The sequence below is a fragment of the Oncorhynchus tshawytscha genome, linkage group LG20 (genome assembly GCF_018296145.1).
Source record: "Oncorhynchus tshawytscha isolate Ot180627B linkage group LG20, Otsh_v2.0, whole genome shotgun sequence".
NCBI classification, from domain to species: domain Eukaryota; kingdom Metazoa; phylum Chordata; class Actinopteri; order Salmoniformes; family Salmonidae; genus Oncorhynchus; species Oncorhynchus tshawytscha.
The window spans coordinates 530,417-558,387 of NC_056448.1; the positions used below are offsets into that span (position 1 = coordinate 530,417).

The 27,971-nt window shown below is 42.1% G+C and overlaps 1 protein-coding gene across 2 annotated transcripts in view; it reads right to left on the minus strand.

Moving 5' to 3' along the window:
* Nucleotides 1-5,138: 5,138 nt before the first annotated feature.
* Nucleotides 5,139-27,971, minus strand: part of LOC112219708 (neurogenic locus notch homolog protein 1) — a 68,630-nt gene continuing 45,797 nt past the window's right edge. The window contains exons 19-34 of one of the 2 annotated variants that reach the window (XM_024381216.2): nucleotides 26,838-27,039; nucleotides 26,451-26,604; nucleotides 23,250-23,434; nucleotides 20,172-20,304; nucleotides 19,533-19,790; nucleotides 19,269-19,381; nucleotides 18,268-18,839; nucleotides 17,635-18,075; nucleotides 17,230-17,375; nucleotides 15,136-15,349; nucleotides 14,970-15,060; nucleotides 14,584-14,746; nucleotides 10,192-10,490; nucleotides 9,754-9,901; nucleotides 7,769-7,866; nucleotides 5,139-7,489 (exon numbers count right to left, since the gene is read on the minus strand). In XM_024381216.2, the coding sequence (XP_024236984.1) occupies nucleotides 6,212-7,489; nucleotides 7,769-7,866; nucleotides 9,754-9,901; nucleotides 10,192-10,490; nucleotides 14,584-14,746; nucleotides 14,970-15,060; nucleotides 15,136-15,349; nucleotides 17,230-17,375; nucleotides 17,635-18,075; nucleotides 18,268-18,839; nucleotides 19,269-19,381; nucleotides 19,533-19,790; nucleotides 20,172-20,304; nucleotides 23,250-23,434; nucleotides 26,451-26,604; nucleotides 26,838-27,039 (4,495 nt within the window). In that variant the 3' untranslated portion in view covers nucleotides 5,139-6,211. Of the gene's footprint in view, nucleotides 7,490-7,768; nucleotides 7,867-9,753; nucleotides 9,902-10,191; nucleotides 10,491-13,385; nucleotides 13,445-14,583; nucleotides 14,747-14,969; nucleotides 15,061-15,135; nucleotides 15,350-17,229; nucleotides 17,376-17,634; nucleotides 18,076-18,267; nucleotides 18,840-19,268; nucleotides 19,382-19,532; nucleotides 19,791-20,171; nucleotides 20,305-23,249; nucleotides 23,435-26,450; nucleotides 26,605-26,837; nucleotides 27,040-27,971 lie in introns of those variants that run through there. The other variant, XM_042302052.1, reaches the window with a different exon arrangement.

Genomic DNA, 27,971 nt, shown 5'->3' on the forward strand with positions numbered 1-27,971 from the left:
AAAGCAATACAAGCGTTTGTGTAAGTTTATCGATCGCTCGACAAAACAATAAGTACATTTAGCATCAGGTAACTTGGTCACGAAAATCAGAAAAGCAATCAAATTAATCGTTTACCTTTGATGATCTTTGGATGTTTTCACTCACGAGACTCCCAGTTGTTCCATAAAGTTATTTTTTATATCCAAATACCTCCGTTAGTTTGGTGCGTTATGCCCACGAATCACGACAACGCAGACAAAAATTCAAAATTATATCCATAATGTCCACAGAAACATGTCAGATGTTTTTTATAATCAATCCTCAGGGTGTTTTTCAAAGATCTATTCGATAATATATCAACCGGGACAGTTGGCTTTTCACTAGGACCGGGAGTAACAATGGCCGCCTTTCTCTTTTGTGCACAATTCACTCTGAGAGCCCCCACCTATCCACTTACGCAATGTAGTCGTTCACGCTCATTCTTCAAAATAAAAGCCTGAAACTATGTCTGAAGAGTGTTGACACCTTGAGGAAGCGATAGGAAAAGGAATCTGGTTGATTTCCCTTTAAATGGAGCAATGGGAGGCTATGGAACATGGAGTTTTCAGAATAGAAGCCACTTCCTGGTTTGATTTTTCTCAGGGTTTCGCCTGCAATATCAGTTCTGTTATACTCACAGACAATATTTTGACAGTTTTGGAAACGTTAGAGTGTTTTCTATCCTAATCTGTCAATTATATGCATATTCTAGTATCTGGTCCTGAGAAATAGGCCATTTACTTTGGGAACGTTATTTTTCCTAACATAAAATAGTGCCCCCTAGCTTCAAGAGGCATGTCAGCCATATCAGCTATGTTTTTTAAAAGGCAGTAAATGAGGCTGAATGTACTGTTAAACTGCCAGACAAGGCTCCACTGATAGCCAGGTGTAGCAGTGGTAAGATGTTGGGACTGCTGGTGGAACAGCTTTATGTAGGCCCTAACAGTTTGTGGGCACTGTTTGTCACCGTATTAGCGCAATTGATGTATTGTTTAGTGTTGTGTAGTGGCTTTGCTGGCATACATCCCACTTTTTTTGTTTGTTTGTTGCCCCACCAAGATTTACATGCTAAACTTTCCCCTGGTTCCTACAGACAGTGAGTCCCGTGGCTTGCTATAAAAAAGCAGGCAGACAGGCATTGAGGCATTCAGTTACTGTTCGATTGAACGTTAGAATGGGAAAAACAAGTGACCTCAGTAATTTTGAGCATGGTATGATCGTCAGTGCCAGGCGTGCCGGATCCAGTATCTGAGAAACGGTTGCCCTCCTGAGCTGTTCACATACGACAATGTCTAGGATTTACAGTGAATGGTGCGACAATCAAAAAACATCCAGTAAGCGGCAGCCCTGTGGGCGAAAACAGTTGATGGGAGAAGTCGAAGGAGAATGGCAAGAATCGTGCAAGCTAACTGGCCGGCCACAAACAGACAAATAATGGCGCAGTACAACAGTGGTGTGCAGAATGACATTTCAGAAAGCACAACTCTTCGACCTTTGTCACGAATGGATATTGCAGCACACAACCACACCGGGTTTCTCTCCTATCAGCTAAAAACAAGAAGCAGCTCCAGTGGCCCCGCGATCACCAACACTGGACAATTGAGGAGTAGGAAAACATTGCCTGGAACCAGTGGCTTGTATTCATGTATACAAAGGGAAGCCAGGCTTCCCCAAATATAAAAAATAAATACAAATAAAAAATATATCTTTCGTCTCTCTGTTTTCATTATTTTCTGTCAATTCGCAAGTGACTGAATCTCACCAGAGAAATCATCTGAGCGAGGGAAACAGCGCCTCTCCGTCTCAGTATGTGTAGCCCATGTATCTGATGCTGTGAGGAACAAAAGAGTATGACATATGCCAGCAAGCATTTGGCTTCCCTTGATAAAAACAGTTAAAAAATAATTAGCCAATCAGCGTTGAGCTAAGCTCAACTGTTGCCCTGGCACAGCAAAACGCCCACCAAACGCCCCCCACACACCAATCAAATCACATCCTGAGCAAAGGTCATTATTGTCAGAAAAATGTGTCTTAATGATCTGTACAGGCCAATGATTACGACGGCGATTCTGACCGAACCATAAATGAATATGTTGCGCAACTGGCCTGAGACGATTGAAGTTCAATATGTAGCCTAGCAGTCTCACGTTAACTAGCTAGCTAACTTAGCTGGTTCATTCGAAGAAGTTAGGCTAGTAAGCATTTTAGCTAGGTAGCCTATGAAAACAAAAAGTAAAAAGGTACAGACCGTTTTGCCAACAGGAGAGAGGACTGTTGTCGTTCATTGTCGTTCAACTAGTCTACAAGTAGGGCGAGTCCCCCCAAAATGGTTTTCATGCACACAGATAGACAAATCTGTGTCATGGACAGCCACATGATATTTAGCAACACCGATGTGGCTAAATTGTATTTGGTATATTTAAGTTTTTCTGCAGTGTATTAAACTAAGCATATATATATATATATATATATATATATATATATATATATATATATATATATATATATATAGTCTAGTTGATTCGATTTTGTTTAAATGTTTAATAACTTCTTATGGCTGGGGGGGCAGTATTGAGTAGCTTGGATGAATAAGCTGCCCAAAGTAAATGGCCTGCTCCTCAGTCTCAGTTGCTAATATATGCATATTATTATTAGCATTGGATAGAAAACACTCTAAAGTTTCTAAAACTGTTTGAATGATGTCTGTGAGTATAACAGAACTCATATGGCAGGCAAAATCCTGAGGAGAAATCAAAACAGGAAGTGAGAAATCTGAGCTTGTTATGTATTCACCACAGTTCCCAATGAAATCCCCTTGAGATATTAATGATGTTGCACTGCCTAGGGGTTCTACTAAATGTCAACCATTTCAATCAATTTGAATGAGACTTCTACTGTGTTGTCTGACTGAATGAGAGCAGAATCTATCAGGTGACTGGCAGTCAGCCATTTTCTGATCACACACATTCCTCATGGTATCCACTTGCGTTCCATTGCTCATCAAGACACAAAGGAATACTCCGGTTGGAATTTATTGAAGCTATATGTTAAAAACATCCTAATGATTGATTCTGTACTTAGTTTGAAATGTTTATTTGACCTGTAATATAACTTTTTGAAGTTTTTGTCCTACGTAACGCTGACCATAATGAGCGTTTGGATATGTATACCAAACGCGCTAACAAAAGAAGGTATTTGGACATAAATAACGGACATTATCGAACTAAACAAACATTTATTGTGGACCTGGGATTCCTGGAGTGCTTTCTGATGTAGATCATCAAAGGTAAGGGAACATTTATCATGTAATTTCTTGTTTATGTTGACTCCAACATGGCGGCCATTGTGACTATTTCTTCTGAGCGCCGTCTCAGATTATTGCATGGTTTGCTTATTCCGTAAAGTTTTTTTGAAATCAGACACATAGGTTGCATTAAGGAGAGGTATATCTATAATTCCATGTGTATAACTTGTATTATCATCTACATTTATGATGAGTATTTCTGTTGAATGATGTGGCTATGCAAAAATCACTGGATGTTTTTGGAACTGGTGAATGTAACGCGCCAATGTAAACTCATATTTGGATAAATATGAACTTTATCAAACAAAACATACATGTATTGTGTAACATGAAGTCCTATGAGTGTCATCTGAGGAAGATCATCAAAGGTTAGTGATTAATTTGATCTCTATTTGTGCTTTTTGAAACTCGAAAAATGGCTGTGTTTTTCTGTGGCTTGTGTTTGTGGTGCTTTCGCTGTAAAGCCTATTTGTAAATCGGACACTGTGGTGGGATTAACAACAAGAATACCATTAAAACGGTATAAGATACATGCATGTTTGAGGAATTTTAATTGAGATTTCTGTTGTTTTGAATGTGGTGCCCTGCACTTTCACTGGCTGTTGTCATATCATCCCATTAACGGGATTGCAGCCATAAGAAGTTGAAATGGTGCTGAAATAGCAGAGGCAGTGCTCCTGTTGTCTTTGTGCGGACTTGCGGTACCTGTGGTTCTAAAGCAGTAGTTGTTTAATAAACTGTCAAAATCGTTAACTTACTTGACCATGCTGCAGGTCATAACTTTTTTACATGCAATATTTGCTTCGTGGACTTCACCGGACAGTTGTTGCTCTCCGGTTTTGTGATGAAACAAACGTGTACTTTAATTTATTCCTCCACTGTGTGACTGACTTTTTTTGTCATGGCCTTATTGTATATCACGATGGCGTATGAACGATTGGTTTATAGAGCCAACAACAGTCAAAACATAGGCTGTAATATTGCTTTTTTTACTGGGATTGGCTTACCTAATGATTTTACCCACGCACCGTTCTAGCCTGGAACTTGACAGCAAGTTCAGTTTACTTGAGTGCCTTGTGCAGTTCCCAGACCTCAACCCAAAAGAGCATCTTTGGGTTGAGATGGAACGGGCTGTTCACAGCATGAATGTACCGCCATCCAATCTGCAGCAACTGCGTGATGCCATCATGGACCAACATCCCTGTTGAACGTTTCTGACATCTTGTAGCATGCCCCGAAGAATTCAGGCTGTTTATGGAGGCAAAGGTGGGTCCAACCCAGGTACTAGATGGGTGTACCTAGTAAACTGTGTATATCCTTTGTCTCTGTGTGTCAGAAACAATAATGCAGTGCATCATAAGCTTATGATTCAACTTGGCACTGCATTATTGTTTCTGACACACAGACATCGGGTTGAAAAAAGAGAAAACAATGCATTTCCCTCTTACTAGCTCTGACTTAGCTGATAGCTACTTTGAGGAAAAATGTACTTACTATGACTGTGATATGTGATTGTCCCACCTAGCTATCTTAAGATGAATGCACTAACTGTAAGTGACTCTGTTTAAGAGTGTCTGCTAAATGACTAAAATGTAAAGGTAAAATAAAAAAATCTATTTCATATCTATAGGCTACAATGAGATTTCCTGCATTTATCAAAGTCCCATCAGGTAGCCTGATTTCAGATGTGTCCATGTAAAACAGGATTATTACGGAAACGTTCTAATCAAACCGTTACAGACATCTATTGTGGTTAGTCAATCACATTATTGTGTGAATGTAACCGTTAATAAATAATAAAATGTAATCCATAACTGCAAGCTTAACAGTGCCCTTTATTGAATCAAGAAGATATTTGACAGGAAATACGTTTTGTTTGCAAACATTGCATGTCCATAGACAATTGAATGACGTTTCTTAAAACACTTATCTCTGATCTAGTTTATAAATGTGACATAACAGACACCTATACCATGCTCCCCACAAAGCGCAGGTGATGTCATCAAACACACAAGAAGAACTACCTCTTTTCTCTCATACACACACAAAAAGCATCCTCGATTTAGAGGATACTCACTGGGAATCTCACCAAAGATGACATTTTTGCCTTCAAAGGGAGCAAAATAACAGTGACACACCATTGTAGAATAAGGCATGTGTAAGATGTAATTTGTCTTTAAGTTCTCATGTCCTGGATGAACTTACCGTTGCACTTTCAGTTAACAGTTTCCCAGTGGGACTCATCTGGTCCCATTCTAATCCCCCAAACTAATTTTACCGCAAACAACAACCGTTAAACTGACAGGGGTGGCATTTTGGTCACACTTTAAGACACAGGTTCGATCATCCATCCTCTAGCGCATACTCAGTGTTAAGACTTAATGGATTGTAGTTCAGTAACAAACTTGCTTCAGTTAAAAAAAGATGAGGTTATCAATTAATACTGGAACTTTCACAACAAACATTCCCCTGAAAAATATATTATACAAAACATCATAATGACAAAAACTCCCAAAATAAAACAGTGAAAATTGGTGCACGATCCAGTGATGAGAGCAACATAAGACACCAATAAATAGCCAGTGTTCGCGTAGTCAGTAGCCTCTGCGTCACGGTAGATAGACATACTCCTTTCCTGACGCCCTGTCCCCAATCTCTCCGTACACACAGCCCAGGTTCCCTTCCAATTTAAAAAAAAGCAGAAATATAAAAGCATCTTCTTTATATCATGTCAAAAAAGTACATAAATAAAAAATAAAAAAAACAGTTCTTGTCGTTAGTATAAAAATTGGTAATAAAAAGGAGAATCTTCAGTCAGGTCCGATGTTCTTGTCCATTTAAAAGTATTTTTTATTTTGTTTTCATATTGACAAGTTCTTCTGTCCACTCTACTTAAACTGGTTAGGGATAAGTCCCATCTGAGAATGCAAACTCATTGGAGGACTGGAGATGCCCTCTGACCAATCAGACATATTGGAATGTGGAGAGGAGCTGGACCATTGGTCAGGGGATCCGGGGGAGGGAGTTAGAAAGGGGTGGTCAGGCACCTGCAGCTGGTGATTGGGTGTGTTGTCTATTGGGCCGGAATAGCTGTGCTGGGAGGGTGGGGTGAGGAACTGTGTGCCGAGAATCTGGGTCTCCTGGGGGAGGATGGTGTGGATGGGGACCGAGCGACCCACCCCGTTGCCCTGCTGCAGGTCCGAGCCGCTCAGCTCGCTGCTCAGGAAACTCTGGCCCAGGACCTGGCCAGCCGTGGTGGAGTTGGAGGTCTGGTGCTGGAGCTGCGGGTTCTGCCGGGAGTGCATCTGCTGCATGAGGTGGGGCGGCGTGCCCAGATGGCTGGTCTGCAGGCCCTGGTAGCCCATGATCCGGGACAGGGTGGCAGTGGGGACCCCGCGGAGGGGAGCCATCATACCATGGGACATGGGAAGGCCTTGGTTAAAGCCACCCTGCTGCCCGAGACCCAGGTGTATCCTGGAGTGCCAATCACACTGTCCTCTTCCCCCAGCTCCGCCCATGGCCATAGTGATGGTTCCCTGGCTGCCGGGGCTGGAAACAGGCAGGTGGGACAGGCGGGGAGGGTTCGGGTCAAAGGGCATACGCCCCATGTCCTGCCCCTTGCCCATGCCCATCTGACCCACGTGGCTGTCTCCACTTCCTTGCAGGTGGTTGAACGACATGGGCGGAGACTGCTGGAATGGCGATGTCATTGGTGGCGACGCCACGTCGGACAGGTACCCGTGGGGCGACTCCAGGGAGTCGACGGGCGAGAGAACGGCTGAGCTGTCCAGCAGCATGCCCTTCCCGTCCAGGGACTTCTTCTTCCGTATCCTCATATCTTTGCCACCATCCTTCCCCCCAGAGCCTGGCTTGCGGACCTTCTTGCCCGGGGCGGTGGGCTTGAGGCTGCCCAGGTATCCGTTGGGGGAGCACAGAGGAGGAGACAGGTTAGTGGCGCTCAGGGTCCCATTATGGAGCCCTGGGCTCCTCACCAGGTTGTATTCATCGAGCAGACGGATGATGTCATGGTGCATTCGCTCCTGGGCGATGTCCCGGGGCAGCTGGTCCAGGTGGTTGGTGATCTCACGGTTGGCAAAGTGCTCCAGCAGTATCTTGGCCGTCTCATAACTGCCCTCTCTGGCTGCCAGAAAGAGAGGAGTTTCCTCCTAGAGAGACAGCAAACAGTGTGTGAGAAAATGTTTGTACAATACTTTATTTTACATTCGATTGTGATTATTCTTTGATCCCCTGAACAATGGTGGCATTTACTGGAATGGCATTGCACCACAATGAGCGTTTAGTATTTTTTTCCAACATTTCGAAATACACCATTGAGCATATAACAATTACACACATAACTACACAAGTTGGCAAATAGTAGTTTCACTAGTGTGTCAACTAGTGTGATATGTAAGAGCTATGTTTGTGTTATCCATGTTTTTCACCTTATTGTTCTGCATGTCTTTGTTGGCGCCATTCTTCAACAACACCATGGCAGCATCCACGTTGTTGACAGCTGAAGCCCAATGAAGGGCAGATTTACCTGGATAAGAAATTAAAATAAATAAAAGGATGGATCATTTAATGCAAAAGCAAATAACCTGCACATTCCTAGACCATAAGGGCCATAGGCCATGAAGATGGGTCAGCCGGTTGACCTTTTGTGACTAGGGGGCAGTATTTTCATTTTTGGAAAAATAACGTTCCCGTAGTAAACGGGATATTTTGTCAGGACAAGATGCTAGAATATGCATATAATTGACAGCTTAGGATAGAAAATACTCTAAAGTTTCCAAAACTGTAAAAATATTGTCTGTGAGTATAACAGAACTGATGTTGCAGGCGAAAGCCTGAGAAAAATCCAAACAGGACTCTTATTTAGAAGGTTCTGCGTTCCTATGCGTCCCTATTGAGCAGTGAATGGGCTATCAACCAGATTACTTTTTCTATGGCTTCCCTAATGTGTCTAGTGTCACAATACATAGTTTCAGGCTTTTATTTTGAAAAATGAGCCTGAATGCCAACATTGCGTCAGTGGTCAGCTGAAGTCTCTCATAGCGTTTGGTGCGTAAAGGACAAATGCGGCCATTGTTTCTCTCTCTCCTACTAAGAAGCCACCAGTCCCGGTTGATATATTATCGAATAGATATTTGAAAAACACCTTGAGGATTGATTATAAACAACGTTTGCCATGTTTCTGTCGATATTATGGAGCTAATTTGGAATATTTTTCGCCGTTTTCGTGACTGCAATTTCCGGGCAATTTCTCAGCCAAACGTAAAGAACAAATGGAGTTATTTCGCCTACAAAAATAATATTTTTGGTAAAAAGGAACATTTGCTATCTAACTGGGAGTCTCGTGAGTGAAAACATCCGAAGCTCATCAAAGGTAAACAATTTAATTTGATTGCTTTTCTGATTTCCGTGACCAAGTTACCTGGTGCTAGCTGGACAAAATGCTATGCTAGGCTATCGATAAACTTATACAAATTATCGATAAACTTATACAAATGCTTGTCTAGCTTTGGCTGTAAAGCATATTTTGAAAATCTGAGATGACAGGGTGATTAACAAAAGGCTAAGCTGTGTCTCAATATATTTGTGACATTTGTAATTTTCATGAATAGGAATATTTTATAGGAATATTTATGTTCATTGCATTATGCTAATTAGTGTCAGATGATGACAATGGTCCCGTTCACGGGATGGGGTGTCACTAGAGGTTAAGGGCAAATCTGAAATTACACCCATTCCCTTAGTACACTGTGTGGGAGATATGATGTGAACAGAACCAAAGTAAATTCAGTGTAACACGGAACCCAAACCGGCTGCGCGCGTGCGCCATCGTGCATAAGTGTATTCCACCAAGCGCGATCACGACACGCAGGTTAAAATATTAAAACAAACTCTGAACCAATTATATTAGTTTGGGGACAGGTCGAAAAACAAACATTTATGGCAATTTAGCTAGCTAGCTTGCACTTTCTAGCTAATTTGTCCTATTTAGATAGCTTGCTGTTGTTAGCTATTTGTCCTGGGATATAAACATTGAGTTGTTATTTTACCTGAAATGCACAAGGTCCTCTACTCCACAAATTATTCCACACATGAATCGTTTCTAGTCATTTCTCATCCTTCCAGGCCTTTTCTTCTCTTGACCTTCTATTGGCAACTTTCATAAATTAGGTGCATTACCACCACTGACCTCATCTTCAGTCACCCACGTGGGTATAACCAATGAGGAGATGGCACGTGGGTACCTGCTTATATAAACCAATGAGGAGATGGGAGAGGCAGGATTTTATTTTAGCCCTTGGCGACACTGACGTTCGTTGGCGCGCGCAGTATGGGTGCAATAATTTAAGTATATATAGATTTCTACATTTATTTTGCAACGCTCGCGTCACAGTGTGGTCAGCCTGTAACCTACCAAAGTCATCGATGGCGTTGGCATCAGCATGGCAGTTGATAAGCTCATCCACCATGCCTTCCACAGCCAATCGGGCAGCCAGGATCAGAGGAGTTGTTCCATCATGCATGCGGGCGTCAAGGTCAGTTGCCCGGTTCCGGATCAGAATCTGAACGAAAAGACAGACACCTTTAGTGAACATGTACAGTACAGGCTAAATCTGAGAGCAAAGTCCAAATGCTTAACTGGTAATAGGGAATGCTACATATGGCATCGTGTATATAATAGCATTTTCAATTCACGGAAATGCACCGTTTTGCACATGCTATAGAAAAGCATTTTTATAGTCCACAAATGAAAAGTGGCATATAAAATGAATGTATTTACTATTTCAGAGTAGCACTATGCTAAGTATGTAGCACTACTAGAGTACTGTAGTAGTATAGAGAACTCTGGTACCTGGAAGACTCCCTGTGCGTCTGCTGCGACAGCGGCATGCAGTGGAGTGCGCCCCATGTTGTCCTGGACATTGGCGTCGGCGGTGGACTCCAGCAGTCGCTTCGCGGCGTCGGAACGGGCGTAGCGGGCGGCCAGGTGAAGAGCGGTCTCACCTGTGCGGTCCGTCTGGTTGTGCAGGTTGGCGCCCTGGTAGATGAAGTCAGAGATGATCTCAGCCGAAGGGTCCTCCTCCTCCTCACTGTTCCCCGTCTCCAAGCCTCCTCCGCTGCACGATGCGATCATTAGAGGAGTGAAACCATCTGAGATGGGAATTAGATAGAGAGAAAAAACACACATTAGGACAAAGGGCAAATACTGAGTGGCACTCCAGTCTCCTTTTCACCTCACTTAACACCTGATTTACTTAACAATAGGTGGGCATGGGGGTGTGGGCCTTTGCTCTTTTGTTTTAGTTATTGCTCCTCAAGCAAGGGGGAGGCCAATATCATTACAAATTCCCATCAGACCAACTCATTGAATGCCCTACTCCTTGAAGTTTGCAGTTGTGTCTAACAAACATTATTTTTCTCATAACATATTTATTTACCCTTTAGTGTGTGCACTTTCAATTTATTTATACGTGGGATATCCCATTTCAACAGGATTCAATTTTTTTTGGACCACTGGAGGACATCTTTAATGTTACTTCTAAACAAGTCATGTGACAGGGGGGTATGACAGAGACACTATATAGGCCCCCATATCAGACATCCTCCAGCTACTCCATCCAAGAGGGGGATATCAACCATTTCCAGGCCCATGGGGACATGTACTAGTCTGTGGCGACCTAAATGCCAGAACTGGACAAGAACCTGACACTGTCAGCACACAGGGTGACAAACACCTACCTGGAGGTGACAGCATTCCCTCCCCCACATGCCCCACTTGGCACAACTGCGACAACATAACCAACAAAAACGGGTCACAACTCCTGCAGCTCTGTCGGACGCTGGGTAAGTACAAAGTCAACGGTAGGCTTCAAGGGGACTCTTATGGTAGGTACATATATAGCTCATCTCTTGGCAGTAGTACTGTAGACTACTTTATCACTGACCTCAACCCAGAGTCTCTCAGAGCGTTCAGTCAGTCCAGTGACACCTTTATCAAATCACAACAAAATCACACTCCTTGAACAGAGCTTTGCTCAATCATGAGGCATCAAAGCCAAAGGAACTGAATAATATTAACGAATGCAATAGACGGAAGGAAAATAGTGTAGAAATCTACCAAAAAAACAATTAGGCAATAACAAATTCAATCCCTTCTAGACAACCTGGACAAAATGTTTCGCTGTAATAATGAAGGTGAATACTTGGCAGTAGAAAACCTAAACAGTATATTTGACCTCTCAGCTTCCCTACCAAATCTAAAAATGTCAAGCAGACAACCTAAGAAAATGAACAGCAATGACAAATAGTTTGATGAAGAATAACTATGAAAGAAATTGAGAAACCTGTCTAACCATAAACATAGAGACCCAGAAAACCTGAGCCTACGCCTTCACTATGGTGAATCACTAAAACGATACAGAAATACACTACGGAAAAAGAAGGAACACCACGTCAGAAATCAGCTCAATGTAATTGAAGAATCCATAGAATCTAACCACTTCTGGGAAAATTGGAAAACTCCAAAACAAACAACAACACGAAGAGTTATCTATCCAAAACAGAGATGTATGGATAAACCACTTCTCCAATCTTTTTGGCTCAATAACAAGGAACAAAAACAAGGAGCAAAAACATATACATGATCAAATAAAAATCAACTATTAAAGACTACACTGGATTCTTCAATAACATTGAATGAAGTACAGGACAAAAATATACAAACCCTCCAACCCTAAAAGGCCTGTGGGGTTGATGGTATCATAAATGAAATGATAAAATATACAGACCACAAATTCCAATTGGCTATACTTAAACTCTTTAACATCATCCTCAGCTCTGGCATATTCCACAATATTCGGAACCAAGACTGATCACCCCAATCCACAAAAGTGGAGACAAACTACCATGGGATATGCGTAAGAAGCAACCTTGGGAAAATCCTCTGCATTATCATTAACAGCAGACTCATACATTTCCTCAGCAATAAATGTACTGAGCAAATGTACTGAGCAAATACATGTCAAATTGGCTTTTTACCAAATTACCGTACGACAGACCATGTGTTCACCCTGCACACCCTAATTGACAAACAAACCAAAATAAAGGCAAAGTCACGCAGATGAGCAGGGACCCTGGGCATCTTCTTTTGGTGTTTTTCAGAGTCAGTGGAAAGGCCTCTTTAGTGTCCTAAGTTTTCATAACTGTTTTCATAACATAATTGCCCACCGTCTGTAAGTTGTTAGTGTCTTAACGACTGTTCCACAGGTGCAAGTTCATGTGACTGAGCACGCCCAATTTTTCCGTTTTTGATTTGTTAAAAAAGTTTGAAATATCCAATAAATGTCGTTCCACTTCATGATTGTGTCCCACTTGTTGTTGATTCTTCACAAAAAAATACAGTTTTATATCTTTATGTTTGAAGCCTGAAATGTGGCAAAAGGTCGCAAAGTTCAAGGGGGCCGAATACTTTCGCAAGGCACTGTATATTTATGTTTATTTATTTTTCCTTTTGTACTTTAACTATTATCATTACAACCATGTATATATTCAGAATACGACATTTTAAATGTCTTTATTGTTTTGGAACTTTTGAAAGTGTAATGTTTACTGTTAATTTTTTATTTCACTTTTGCTTTGGCAATGTAAACGTATGTTTCCCATGCCAATAAATCCCATAAATTGAATTGAATTGAGAGACAGAGAGAGAAGAGAGAAAAGGGAGTGAATGTATACAGTACCATTCAAAAGTTTGGACACACCTACTAATTCAAGGGTTTTGAAAAAACACATGGAATCATGTAGTAACCAAAAAAGTGTTAAACAAATCAAAATATATTTTATATTTTGAGATTCTTCAAAGAAACCACCCTTTGCCTTGATGACAGGAACCTGGAATGCTTTTCCAACAGTATTGAAGGAGTTCCCACATATGCTGAGCACGTGTTGGCTGCTCTTCCTTCACTCTGCGGTCCAACTCATCCCAAACCATCTCAATTGGGTTGAGGTCGGGTGATTGTGGAGGCCAGGTCATCTGATGAAGCACTCCATCACGGTCCTTGGTCAAATAGCCCTTACACAGGCTGGAGGTGTGTTGGGTCATTGTCCTGTTGAAAAACAAATGATAGTCCCACTAAGCGCAAACCAGATGGGATGGCATATCACTACAGAATGCTGTGGTAGCCATGCTGGTTAAGTGTGCCTTGAATTCTAAATAAATCACTGACAGTGTCACCAGCAAAAGCATCCCCACACCATCACACCTCCTCCTCCATGCTTCACGGTGGGAACTACACATGTGGAGAGATCATCCGTTCACCTACTCTGTGGCTCACAAAGACACAGCGGTTGGAACCAAATATCTCAAATTTGGACTCTAGACCAAAGGATAGATTTCCACCAGTCTAATGTCCATTGATCATGTTTCTTGGCCCAAGCAAGTCTCTTGTTCTTATTGATGTCCTTTAGTAGTGTTTCTTTACAGCAATTCAACCATGAAGGCCTGATTGACGCAGTCCCCTCTAAACAGTTGATGTTGAGATGTGTCTGTTACTTGAACTCTGTGAAGCATTTATTTGGGCTGCAATTTCTAAAGCTGGTCACTCTAGTGAACTTATCCTCTGCAGCAGAGGTAACTCTGGGTCTTCCTTTCCTATGGCGGTCCTCATGAGAGCCAGTTTTCATAGCGCTTGATGGATTTTGCAACTGAAATTGAAGAAACTTTAAAAGTTGTTGACAATTTCCGGATTTACTGACCTTCCTGTCTTGACAGACTGTCATTTCTCTTTGCTTATTTGAGCTGTTCTTGCCATAATATGGACTTGGTATTTAACCAAATAGAGCTATCTGTTGTATTCCACTCCTACCATGTCACAACACAACTGATTGGTTCAAACGCATTAAGGAAAGAATTTCAAAAAATGTACTTTTAACAAGGCACACCTGTTAATTGAAATGCATTCCAGGTGACTACCCCATAAAACTGGTTGAGAGAATGCCAAGAGTGTGCAAAGCTGTCATCAAGGCAAAGGGTGGCAACTTTGAAGAATCTTAAACATATTTTGATTTGTTTAACACTTTTTTGGTTACTACATGATTCCATATGTGTTATTTCATAGTTTTGATGTTTTCACTATTATTATATAGTAAAAATAAAGAAAAACCCTGAAATGAGTAGATGTGTCCAAACTTTTGACTGGTACTGTATATAGAGATAAAAAAAGAGCATAGGGAGATCCTCACACACCTGGGCCTCGGACATTGACGTCCATGCAGTCATTCTCGATCTCTCCCTGGGGAGGCGTGGGGGCAATGGAAGGGATCCGCAGGTCAGCCGCGTCCAGGTGTTGCTGGGTCCACTGTCTGTGGTCAGTGCGGTCATCTAGGTCCAACACGGCCTGCTCCTCAAACTAACACAGAGACAAACATGGTCCATCAGCTATTGTACAAAATATTTTTTTTAAACGAATACAGGGCAACACAATCTCTGTGACCACACAATACACATTATGTAGGCAAAGGCAATTATGTGTTTATGTATTTAACATTAATTCAACAATTTCCAGATGTGTACACAATTTTACACATTTAGTGGTTGTACATGGTCTGTATAGGTTTCAGATGCTCTCTTACCCTAAAGCGTCTAGAGTCTGGCTCCTCCTCTCCCCACAATCCATTCTGGCTGTCGTCCATCAGAGAAATGTCCAAAATGTTCTTCAGTGGCCTGATGGACATAGAAAAGACAAGTTAGATAGCCACACATGAAAACACACACACGCACACACACACACACACATACTTGAGTCCCACAGAGTCCTCTCCTACGGGCTCTCTGCGTTTCTTCTTGCTGGGCTCAGAAACTTTGAAGCCCTCAGGGAACCAGAGCTGTCCGTGCTCCCGTCGGCGTTTACGTGACACCAGCACGCCCAGGCAGATGAAGCCCAGTACAGCCAGCCCCAGGAACACCACGTACATTGGGTATAGCTCAGAGGATGCAGGGCTGGGCTGCACACCTGGGAGAGAGGGGCAGGGAGAGTACAGCATGTCAGAATGGGGACAACTGTTGTACTATGTATGTAATTCTTACAGTTGAAGTCGGAAGTTTACACTTAGGTCGGAGTCATTAAAACTTGTTTTTCAACCAATCCACAAATTTCTTGTTAACAAACTATAGTTTTGGCAAGTGGGTTAGGACATCTACTTTGTGCATGACACAAGTCATTTTTCCAACAATTGTTTACAGAGATTATTTCACTGTATCACAATTCCAGTGGGTCAGAAGTTTACATACACTAAGTTGACTGTGCCTTTAAACAGCTTGGAAAATTCCAGAAAATTATGTCATGGCTTCAGAAGCTTCTGATAGGCTAATTGACATCATTTGAGTCAATTACATGTATTTCAAGGCCTACCTTCAAACTTTCTGCCTCTTTGCTTGACATCATGGGAAAATCAAAGAAAAATAGCCAAGTCCTTTTTTTTTGTTTTTTTGTTGTTGACCTCCACAAGTCTGGTTCATCCTTGGGAGCAATTTCCAAACGCCTGAAGGTACCATGTTCATCTGTACAAACAATATTACGCAAGTATAAACACCATGGGAGCACGCAGCCATCATACCGCTCAGGAAGGAGATTCTGTCTCCTAGAGATGAACATACTTTGGTGGGAAAAGTGCAAATCAATCCCAGAACAGCAGCAAAGGACCTTGTGAAAATGCTGGAGGAAACAGGTACAAAATAATCTATATTCACAATAAAATGAGTCCTATATATTGACATAACCTGAAAGGCCGCTCAGCAAGGAAGAAGCCACTGCTTCAAAACCGCCATAAAAAAAGAGACTACGGTTTGCAACTGCACATGGGGACAAAGATCGTACTTTTTGGAGAAATGTCCTCGGGTCTGATGAAACAAAAATAGAACTGTTTGGCCATAATGACCATCATTATGTTTGGAGGGGGAGGCTTGCAAGCCGAAGAACACCATCCCAACTGTGAAGCACAGGGGTGGTAGCATCATGTTGTGGGGGTGCTTTGCTGCAGGAGGGACTGGTGCACTTCACAAAATAGATGACATCATGAGGAAGGAAAATGATGTGGATATATTGAAGCAACATCTCAAGACATCAGTCATGAAGTAAAAGCTTGGTCGCAAATGGGTCTTCCAAATGTTCAATGACCCCAAGCATACTTCCAAAGTTGTGGCAAAATGGCTTAAGGACAACAAAGTCAAGGTATTGGAGTGGCCATCACAAAGCCCTGACCTCCATCCTATAGAAAATGTGTGGGCAGATCTGAAAAAGAGTGTGCGAGCAAGGAGGCCTATAAACCTGACTCAGTTACACCAGCTCTGTCAGGATGAATGGGCCAAAATTCACCCAACTTATTGTGGGTGTGGAAGGCTTCCCGAAACGTTTGACCCAAGTTAAACAATGTAAAGGCAATGCTACCAAATACTAATTGAGTGTATGTAAACTTCTGACCCACTGGGAATGTGATGAAAGAAATAAAAGCTCAAATAAAATCACTCTCTCAACTATTATTCTGACAATTCACATTCTTAAAATAAAGTGGTGATACTAACACTAAGACAGGGGATTTTTACTATGATTAAATGTCAGTGAAACACTGTTTAAATGTATTTGGCTAAGGTGTATGTAAACTTCCGACATTAACTGTATGTGTTCTACGTCGGTCTGTGAATATCTGTATATTGGCATGCTGTATGACACACATTTTCCTAATGGATACATATAAAGTCACCATCATCATCTAAATCACAAGCATTAAAGTAGTTATTAGCCTATTTTCATAATTTCATAGTCATATTTTATGAAGGAGAGACATTTTTTAATGGAGAATATTTCAGCTTGAGAGACTGTATGTTGGTACTTACTGGTGACTGCCTCGATGTAAGGAACATTGAGGTTCCCGCTGGAGGCCAGCGCTCCCAGGAACGCGGCGACGTCGGTGGCGCTCTGGAAGCATTCCGTGGACTGCTGGTAGCACTGGCGGTTATCAATCTCCAGGTATACCACCGACCTATCAGAGAAGGGGAGAGTTAATTCAACCAATAATAGGGAAGGAAAGGATTCACTTGACCAATCAGGTCAACTTCTGACTCTCCTCTCAAATATCTAATCTAAGGAAAATTCTTTGGAAAGACTCAACAAGTAATGTCTGAGTGAGTGAGCGAGTGAGTGAGTGAGCGAGTGACTGTGGGTGCATTCGTGTGTGCATCATTGAATGAGTGTGACTGAGCAATCAATGTATAACAAAATGAACAAGAGTGTGTACCTACCCTTTGACCTGCATGAGGTCCAATTCTCGGCGCTGGCGGGGCAGGTTCACCATGGACCCCACGCTCTCCTTCACCTGGCCGAGCATGTTGGCCGGCACGACCGCCCAGTCAGGCCAGCTGTCGGTGGAACGCTTTACGTTGTGCTTGGCCAGCTCCTGCTCGCTGCCATAGTAGGGGAACACCATGGGCTCTCCGTTTGCGTCGCGCCGGAACACCACGTTGGTGTGCAAAACGCTGCTGAGCTCACGGAGGAACGTGGACAAACCATTTTTTAGCTGCTCGGGGGGGATGTGGACCACAAGGACCAGGTGGCCGTCAGCTAGCTTCTCGGGCATGTTGTTGGCGCAGTCCAGGCCGTCCCACTCGCACTCTGCGTTGTTACAGCCCTGGTCGCAGTGGCCGTCCGCGTAGTGGTCCTTACAGTACTGGTCATACAGCGGGCTGGGGAGATTAACATGGTCAATATTAGGATTAGCACTTAAGTGCTAATCCAACATATCATCATTCTTACATGGTTTAATATGTTTTAATAATCATCTGAGAGTGAAACAGGTTTGAGACTGGGCATAGTAAGATAGTGAGAGGTTGAGATGGAACACAGGATATAGGAATTCGAGCCGGACTGAGACTCACTTGCACTGTCCCTCCTGTCCCTGGCAGTCGAAGCCGTCGTAGAGACACCCAGGGCTTTTGCACTGCTCGTCGCACTTCCCGTCATTGAAGTACCGCCAGCACTGCAGAGCTGCCGAGCAGTTCTGCCATGGGTCATCGAAGTTGAGCGAGCAGTCGCCACCGTCCCAGCCGCAGGCGTGGTTGTTGCACAGCGAGTCACAGATGTGGTTGCCCGCCCACTCGTCGCACTGCGGGATCTCGCAGCTTACCTCTACCTCGGGTGGTGGTGTGATGTCCCGGCCGAACCCACCGGGAAAGGAGTAATCAAGGATGTGGCAGAGCAGGCCATTGAAGTTGTTCGGGCAGCTGCAGTGGAAGAAGGGTGCATCGGGGGTTCTCTGGCAAGTGCCCCCGTTGTAGCAGTGGTTGACATTGCAGGGGCTGTTCGTGGGAGTCTGGCACTCAGGGCCGGTAAAAGCTGTGGGGCACAAGCAACGAGGGCTCAGGTGGCCAGAGACACAGGTGCCACCATTTCTGCAGTTGAGGCTACCACAGAAGCGTGAGTCGTATTCGCAGGAGGAGCCTGTGTAACCCTGGATAGACAGAGATCGGTGAGATGAGGTTGTACCTTAAAACAGTCTGTTGGTACACACATTTACTTTGTATTGCCAAACTGCTCCCTTTCCACAAAGATATACAAAAAAAGAGACTGAAAGTGAATCAAACACATAAATAATGATGCTTAATGAGATTGTGGCTATAAATACATAGGGAACTAGGGGCTGTCCAAATGTCACCCTATTCCCTTTTCTCTATATGGGGAAGATGTTGCCATTATGGCCAGGGTGAGGTCCACAGTTTGTTGTCTGGTCAGTGGAGTGTGGCTCAGTTGGTAGAGCAAGGCGCTTGCAATGCCAGGGTTGTAGGTTTGATTTCCACGGGGACCAGTACAAAAATGTAAGCACTCACTACTGCTCTGGATGAGATTGTCTGTTAAATGACTAAAATGTAAATGTGCTCACCGGTGGGCATTTGCAGATGAATCCGTCGGGGTTGTTACTGGCCACTGCACACATTCCTCCGTTCCTACATGGTCTCCCCTTACAGCCATCAAACACTTTGTCACAGCGCTGGCCTGGAGTTGAGAAGAGAGAGGGAGAACGATGTGTGTTATTTATGTACATTACAAATGTGTGGACAATGTGTTTTTTTTGCATTGTTGTGTCAATCGGTCATAAACACAGAATAATCCAATTTATTTGAGGTGCGTAGGGTATGGTCAGTACCTGTGTATCCAGTGCGACACTCGCAGCGGTAGCTGTTGGTGAGCTGGACACAGTTGTAGGAGCCTCGCAGGTCGCAGGGGTCCGACAGGCACTCGTTGACGTCACCCTCGCAGCGCTCCCCTACGTAGCCAGCGGGGCACATGCAGTGGTAGCCCCCCACTCTGTCCACACACTGACCCTTGTTGAAACACTTGGGCTCATTGGTCAGAGGGTCTGTAGAGGGGTTGCAGTCATCCAGGTTGATCTCACAGTGAATGCCTGGGGAAAGGGTGGGTTGAGGATTAGCATTCAGGATTAGACCCACCATTTGTATAATATCAAGTGTATGGACCAGGTTTTCCTTGAGTAGGGTTGCACAATTCTGGAAACTGTCAAGACATTTCCAGATTATCTTGAAATCCAGGTTGGAGGACTCCCGGAATCAGGAGGGAATAAGCAGGAAATACGGAAGAACATGATTACATCTAATTCTATGTCATTTAGCATAGAGCTCCACTACTACTGCATGGTTCTACATGACTAATATGCTGCTACTAACTGTTCTGTGCTTGTTTTTCAGTGGTAGACTGTAGACGGATGAGAGCTTCATAGAGATTTTTATGAGATGGCTGGTGTGTGTGTGTGTGTGCTAATGTGTACCTTGTGTTCCTCTGGGACAGGAGCATTTGTAGGTGTTTATGAGGTCGATGCAGGTGCCCCCGTGCTGACAGGGCTGAGACAGACATTCGTTGATCTCCTTGGAGCAGTTCACCCCGTGGTACCCAGGAAGACACTGACAGAGACAAACCGGACCAAAACCATTCAAATACCAGAGAAATTAAGTACCATCTTAAACACGATTCAAGATACCCAGCATTGCTCTACTTTCACACTGTTCTAATATCAAGTGTATGGACCAGGTCTCCCTTGAGTAGGGTTGCAAAATTCTGGAAACTTTCAATAAATTCCCAGATTTTACCAAAATCGTGGTTGGAGGATTCCGGATTTCCAACCTGGATTTCTGGATAATCTGGGAATTTATTGAAAGTTTCCAGAATTTTGCAACCCTACTCAAGGGAGACCTGGCCCATACACTTGATATTATACAACGGGTGGTTCTAATCTTGAATGCTGATTGATTAAAACCCTATTTCAGCCGGTGTCTGTTCCACAAATTACCACTTGCTAAATCTATGACGTTAAAATGCTTGTCTCATCAGCCCAGCCAGGCAATTTATAAACTTGATATCCACTATAAAAAGCATCTAGACATTATCACACATTTCTTTTAAACCAACATTTTGCTTTCAACAGCAGATATTTGTATAAACATTGCTATCTATCTCTCCAACATTTGCAACACTGTTTCAATATTGAAATTCAATCTCCTGCTGTCCCATAGTAATGAACATGTCGGGGGTCAGGACGAAACAGACAGGAAGACAGTGTTTCTCAGCCAGTCAAAATCTGGAATAAGCTGGCATCATTTTTATGGATATATACAAAATATATATATATTGAAAAAAGTAATTTGCAGTCTTTCCAGCTTCAGTTTGAAATGATTGTATTACTGTAGCTTTGTTGTTGGCTAGCTCCTCTGAACAACAGTGTCCTGACAAATGATCACATTTTCTATGTCAGGCGAAATCATGCCTCATTAGCTCATTGTTATGGATGTATCCAAATAAATGTCAATAGAAAACAGCTTAAACAAACGCAAATGCAGCTACTTTGCTGTTATTCTGGCTGCACTTCTGACGTGACTGTAAATTAGCCGTAGTTGGCTAGCTAGCAAATAAGGGATAAGAACGCTGCCAGCCAGTATGGCAATGGAACATTTAGAACAAACGACTGGGCCACGTCCAAAGATACAGAACAAAAAGACTGAACGACTGGGTCGCGTCTCTAGCAACCCTAGATTTGTGTTGGGACAACAGTTGAAGTTGGAAGTTTACATACACCTTAACAAAATACATTTAAACTCCGTTTTTCACAATTCCTAACATTTAATCCTAGTAAAAAGTCCCTGTCTTAGGTCAGTTAGGATCACCACTTTATTTTAAGAATGTCAAATGTCAGAATAATACTACAGAGAATTATTTATTTCAGTTTTTATTTCTTTCATCACATTCCCAGTGGGTCAGAAGTTTACATACATTCAATTAGTATTTGGTAGCATTGCCTTTAAATTGTTTAACTTGGGTCAAATGTTTCAGGTAGCCTTCCACAATAAGTTGGGTGAATTTTGGCCCATTCCTCCTGACAGAGCTGGTGTAACTGAGTCAGGTTTGTAGGCCTCATTGTTAGCACAAGATTTTTCAATTCTGCCCACATATTTTCTATAGGATTGAGGTCAGGGCTTTGTGATGGCCACTCCAATACCTTGACTTTGTTGCCACAATTTTGGAAGTATGCTTGGGCTCATTGTCCATTTGGAAGACGCATTTGCAACCAAGCTTTAACTTCATGACTGATGTCTTGAGATGTTGCTTCAATATATCCACATCATTTTCCTCCCTCATGATGCCATCTATTTTGTGAAGTGCACCAGTCCCTCCTGCAGCAAAGCACCCCCACAACATGATGTTGCCACCCCTGTGCTTCACGGTTGGGATGGTGTTCTTCGGCTTGCAAGCCTCCCCCTTTTTTCTCCAAACATAACGATGGCCAATCAGTTGTTACTATTTTTGTTTCATCAGACCAGAGGACATTTCTCCAAAAAGTACGATCTTTGTCCCCATGTGCAGTTGCAAACCGTAGTCTGGCTTTTTTTTATGGTGGTTTTGGAGCAGTGGCTTCTTCTTTGCTGAGGGGCCTTTCAGGTTACGTCGATATAGGACTCGTTTTACTGTGGATATAGATACTTTTGTACCAGTTTCCTCCAGCATCTTCACAAGATCCCTTGCTGGGATTGATTTGCACTTTTTGCTCTAAAGTACATTCATCTCTAGGAGACAGAACGCGTCTCCTGCCTGAACGGTATGACGGCTGCGTGGTCCCATGGTGTTTATACTTGCGTGCTATTGTTTGTACAGATGAACGTGGTACCTTCAGGCGTTTGGAAATTGCCCTCAAGAATGAACCAGACTTGTGGAGGTCTACAATTTTTTTTCTGAGGTCTTGGCTGATTTATTTAGATTTTCCCATGATGTCAAGCAAAGAAGCACTGAGTTTGAAGGTAGGCCTTGAAATACATCCACAGGTACACCTCCAATTAACTAAAATAATGTCAATTAGCCAGAAGCTTGTAAAGCCATGACATAATTTTCTGGAATTTTCCAAGCTGTTTAAAGGCACGGTCAACTTAGTGTATGTAAACTTCTGACCCACTGGAATTGTGATACAGTGAATTCTGTAAACAATTGTTGGAAAAATTACTTGTGTCATGCAGAAAGTAGATGTCCTAACCGACTTGCCAAACTATAGTTTGTTAACAAGACATTTGTGGAGTGGTTGAAAAACACGTTTTAATGACTCCAATCTAAGTGTATGTAAACTTCCGACTTCAACTGTATATCTTGTGGAAGGATGAAATAATAATGGTTTTATCTTGAATTTTGACACCCTACCACTCTTGATAGAAAGAGAGATTATACTGTAGCACACCAAGTGGCGGAGCTGTCGTTTTTGTTGTGCATTGAATTACGGAGTGGGCATTTAACTGTATAAATTAATGATAACAAATCAGTAATAATTGATGTTTGTGTTGATTCAGATTTGCAGCTAGAGCATATATACCTCACAACTGTACCCTCCCAGGTAGTCTGTGCAGGTGGCACCGTTCTGGCAAGGGTTGGGGGAGCACTCGTCCACCTGTTCCTGGCAGTAGCTGCCCATGTAGCCCGCCTGGCAGCGGCAGTAGTGGGTGTTGCCAGCATCCAGACACTGGCCCGAGTTACGACACAGGTGACCCACCTCCACACCTTCAGACAAGAGGGGGGGTGGGGGGGGGGAGATATTAGCTATACAGTAACATATATACACTCACACAGCATACAAAAACGCACACAAACATGCTCTTACCATCCCCTAACCATCCGGTATTGGTCAATTTTATATGCAAAATTGGATCTTTGTCTGCTTGTTCTAGAGATGGTCATACAGTGTGTGCTCAGAACAATTTGTGCTCTGTCTCGCCTAAATTAAAGGTCTAATAGTTACAAATGTCTTCAGAAAGTATTCATACTCCTTGACTTATTCCACATTTTGTTGTGTGAATAAAAAAGTACATATATATATACAGTGCCTTGCGAAAGTATTCGGCCCCCTTGAACTTTGCGACCTTTTGCCACATTTCAGGCTTCAAACATAAAGATATAAAACTGTATTTTTTTGTGAAGAATCAACAAGTGGGACACAATCATGAAGTGGAACGACATTTATTGGATATTTCAAACTTTTTTAACAAATCAAAAACTGAAAAATTGGTCGTGCAAAATTATTCAGCCCCCTTAAGTTAATACTTTGTAGCGCCACCTTTTGCTGCTGTAAGTCGCTTAGGGTATGTCTCTATCAGTTTTGCACATCGAGAGACTGAATTTTTTTCCCATTCCTCCTTGCAAAACAGCTCGAGCTCAGTGAGGTTGGATGGAGAGCATTTGTGAACAGCAGTTTTCAGTTCTTTCCACAGATTCTCGATTGGATTCAGGTCTGGACTTTGACTTGGCCATTCTAACACCTGGATATGTTTATTTTTGAACCATTCCATTGTAGATTTTGCTTTATGTTTTGGATCATTGTCTTGTTGGAAGACAAATCTCCATCCCAGTCTCAGGTCTTTTGCAGACTCCATCAGGTTTTCTTCCAGAATGGTCCTGTATTTGGCTCCATCCATCTTCCCATCAATTTTAACCATCTTCCCTGTCCCTGCTGAAGAAAAGCAGGCCCAAACCATGATGCTGCCACCACCATGTTTGACAGTGGGGATGGTGTGTTCAGGGTGATGGCTGTGTTGCTTTTACGCCAAACATAACGTTTTGCATTGTTGCCAAAAAGTTCAATTTTGGTTTCATCTGACCAGAGCACCTTCTTCCACATGTTTGGTGTGTCTCCCAGGTGGCTTGTGGCAAACTTTAAACTACACTTTTTATGGATATCTTTAAGAAATGGCTTTCTTCTTGCCACTCTTCCATAAAGGCCAGATTTGTGCAATATACGACTGATTGTTTTCCTATGGACAGAGTCTCCCACCTCAGCTGTAGATCTCTGCAGTTCATCCAGAGTGATCATGGGCCTCTTGGCTGCATCTCTGATCAGTCTTCTCCTTGTATGAGCTGAAAGTTTAGAGGGACGGCCAGGTCTTGGTAGATTTGCAGTGGTCTGATACTCCTTCCATTTCAATATTATCGCTTGCACAGTGCTCCTTGGGATGTTTAAAGCTTGGGAAATCTTTTTGTATCCAAATCCGGCTGTAAACTTCTTCACAACAGTATCTCGGACCTGCCTGGTGTGTTCCTTGTTCTTCATGATGCTCTCTGCGCTTTTAACGGACCTCTGAGACTATCACAGTGCAGGTGCATTTATACGGAGACTTGATTACACACAGGTGGATTGTATTTATCATCATTAGTCATTTAGGTCAACATTGGATTATTCAGAGATCCTCATTGAACTTCTGGAGAGAGTTTGCTGCACTGAAAGTAAAGGGGCTGAATAATTTTGCACGGCCAATTTTTCTGTTTTTGATTTGTTAAAAAAGTTTTAAATATCCAATAAATGTCGTTCCACTTCATGATTGTAGGGAAAGAACTGAAAACTGCTGTTCACAAATGCTCTCCATCCAACCTCACTGAGCTCGAGCTGTTTTGCAAGGAGGAATGGGAAAAAAATTCAGTCTCTCGATGTGCAAAACTGATAGAGACATACCCCAAGCGACTTACAGCTGTAATCGCAGCAAAAGGTGGCGCTACAAAGTATTAACTTAAGGGGGCTGAATAATTTTGCACGCCCAATTTTTCGGTTTTTGATTTGTTAAAAAAGTTTTAAATATCCAATAAATGTCGTTCCACTTCATGATTGTGTTCCACTTGTTGTTGATTCTTCACAAAAAAATACAGTTTTATATCTTTATGTTTGAAGCCTGAAATGTGGCAAAAAGGTCGCAAAGTTCAAGGGGGCCGAATACTTTCGAAAGGCACTGTATATATATATATACACACACACACATATATATATATACATATACACACACATATACACATACATATATACACATATATATATTGATGCATGTTTATATGTGTATATTTGTGTCTATTTATATATATATATATATATTGATGCATGTTTATATGTGTATATTTGTGTCTATTTATATATATATATATATTGCTGCAGTATTACCTTAGTTCCTTGTTGCAAAAACAGGATGCATGTTTTGGAATATTTGTATTCTGTACAGGCTTCCTTCTTTTCACTCTGTCAATTGGGTTAGCATTGTGGAGTAACTACAATGTTGTTGAATCATCCTCAGTTTTCTCCTATCGCAGCAATTAAACTCTGTTTTAAAGTCACCATTGGTCTCAAGTTAAAATGCCTGAGCAGTTTCCTTCCACTCTGGCAACTGAGTTAGGAATGACGCCTATATATTTGTCGTGACTGGGTGTAATTGATACACGATCCAAAGTGTAATTCATATCTTCACCATGCTCAAAGGGATATTTAGTGTCCGCTTTATTTATTATTATTATTTTTTAACCCATCTACCAATAGGTACTGTTTCTTGCGAGGCATTGGAAAACCTTCCTGCTCTTTGTGGTTGAATCTGAGGGACCTTACAGATTTGTGAGTATTGTGTCTAGGCCAGTGACAAACAATCTTAATTGAATCAATTTAAAATTCTGTCTAACACAACAACAACAGAAAAGTCAGGGGAAGTGAATACTTTCCGAAGGCACTGTATAATTTGAATTGTTTTTACTCTGTGTGCTTTATGTTCACCTTGCTGTTTGGCAGCCACCTCGCAGGAGACACTGGGGACGTCACAGTAGAGGCCGGTCCATCCCGTCTGACACTGACAGGTGTACGAGGAGCCCTGCTGCCAACATGAGCCTCCATTCTTACAGGGAGATGAGTCACACCACCGCACCAGGTTCTGCAAGCAGAGCAGGAACACATTAACACACAAATAAACCCATGCGTAACACACACACACACACTCGCTGTTGAGTGAACTACCACTATTACGTCTCAGTTGTTTCAAAGATGTTTTTTAAAAATGATATCAATAGAAATAGAGGGAAAATAATTATATACAATATATATATGAAGCTCTGAAAATCAAATGCACTCAGGAGATAGTCGAGATGGCTGCCGCTCTGCCCATACCTGGCAGTTGACTCCAGTGTAGCCATGAGAGCAGGTACACTTGTAGGTGCCGTAGCTGTCCAGACAGGTGCCACCATTGAGGCAGGGCTTGGAGTCACACTCATTGATGTCGTGCTGGCAGTAGCTGCCTGTGAAGCCTGGCAGACACAGGCAGGTGAAGGTATTGATGCCATCCACGCAGGTGCCACCGTTGAAGCAAGAGCTAGAGAAAAAAACACCACAACGGAAGAGTATAGTAACCAGAAGTATAGTAACCAAATGAGAAGTATAGTAACCAAATGAGAAGTATAGTAACCAAATGAGAAGTATAGTAACCAAATGAGAAGTATAGTAACCAAATGAGAAGTATAGTAACCAAATGAGAAGTATAGTAACCAAATGAGAAGTATAGTAACCAAATGAGAAGTATAGTAACCAAATGAGAAGTATAGTAACCAAATGAGAAGTATAGTAACCAAATGAGAAGTATAGTAACCAAATGAGAAGTATAGTAACCAGAAGTATAGTAACCAAATGAGAAGTATAGTAACCAAATGAGAAGTATAGTAACCAAATGAGAAGTATAGTAACCAAATGAGAAGTATAGTAACCAAATGAGAAGTATAGTAACCAAATGAGAAGTATAGTAACCAAATGAGCCAGATGAGAAGTATAGTAACCAAATGAGAAGTATAGTAACCAAATGAGAAGTATAGTAACCAAATGAGAAGTAGTAACCAAATGAGAAGTAAAAATGAGAAGTATAGTAACCAAATGAGAAGTATAGTAACCAAATGAGAAGTATAGTAACCAAATGAGAAGTATAGTAACCAAATGAGAAGTATAGTAACCAAATGAGAAGTATAGTAACCAAATGAGAAGTATAGTAACCAAATGAGAAGTATAGTAACCAGATGAGAAGTATAGTAACCAAATGAGAAGTATAGTAACCAAATGAGAAGTATAGTAACCAAATGAGAAGTATAGTAACCAAATGAGAAGTATAGTAACCAAATGAGAAGTATAGTAACCAAATGAGAAGTATAGTAACCAAATGAGAAGTATAGTAACCAAATGAGAAGTATAGTAACCAAATGAGAAGTATAGTAACCAAATGAGAAGTATAGTAACCAAATGAGAAGTATAGTAACCAAA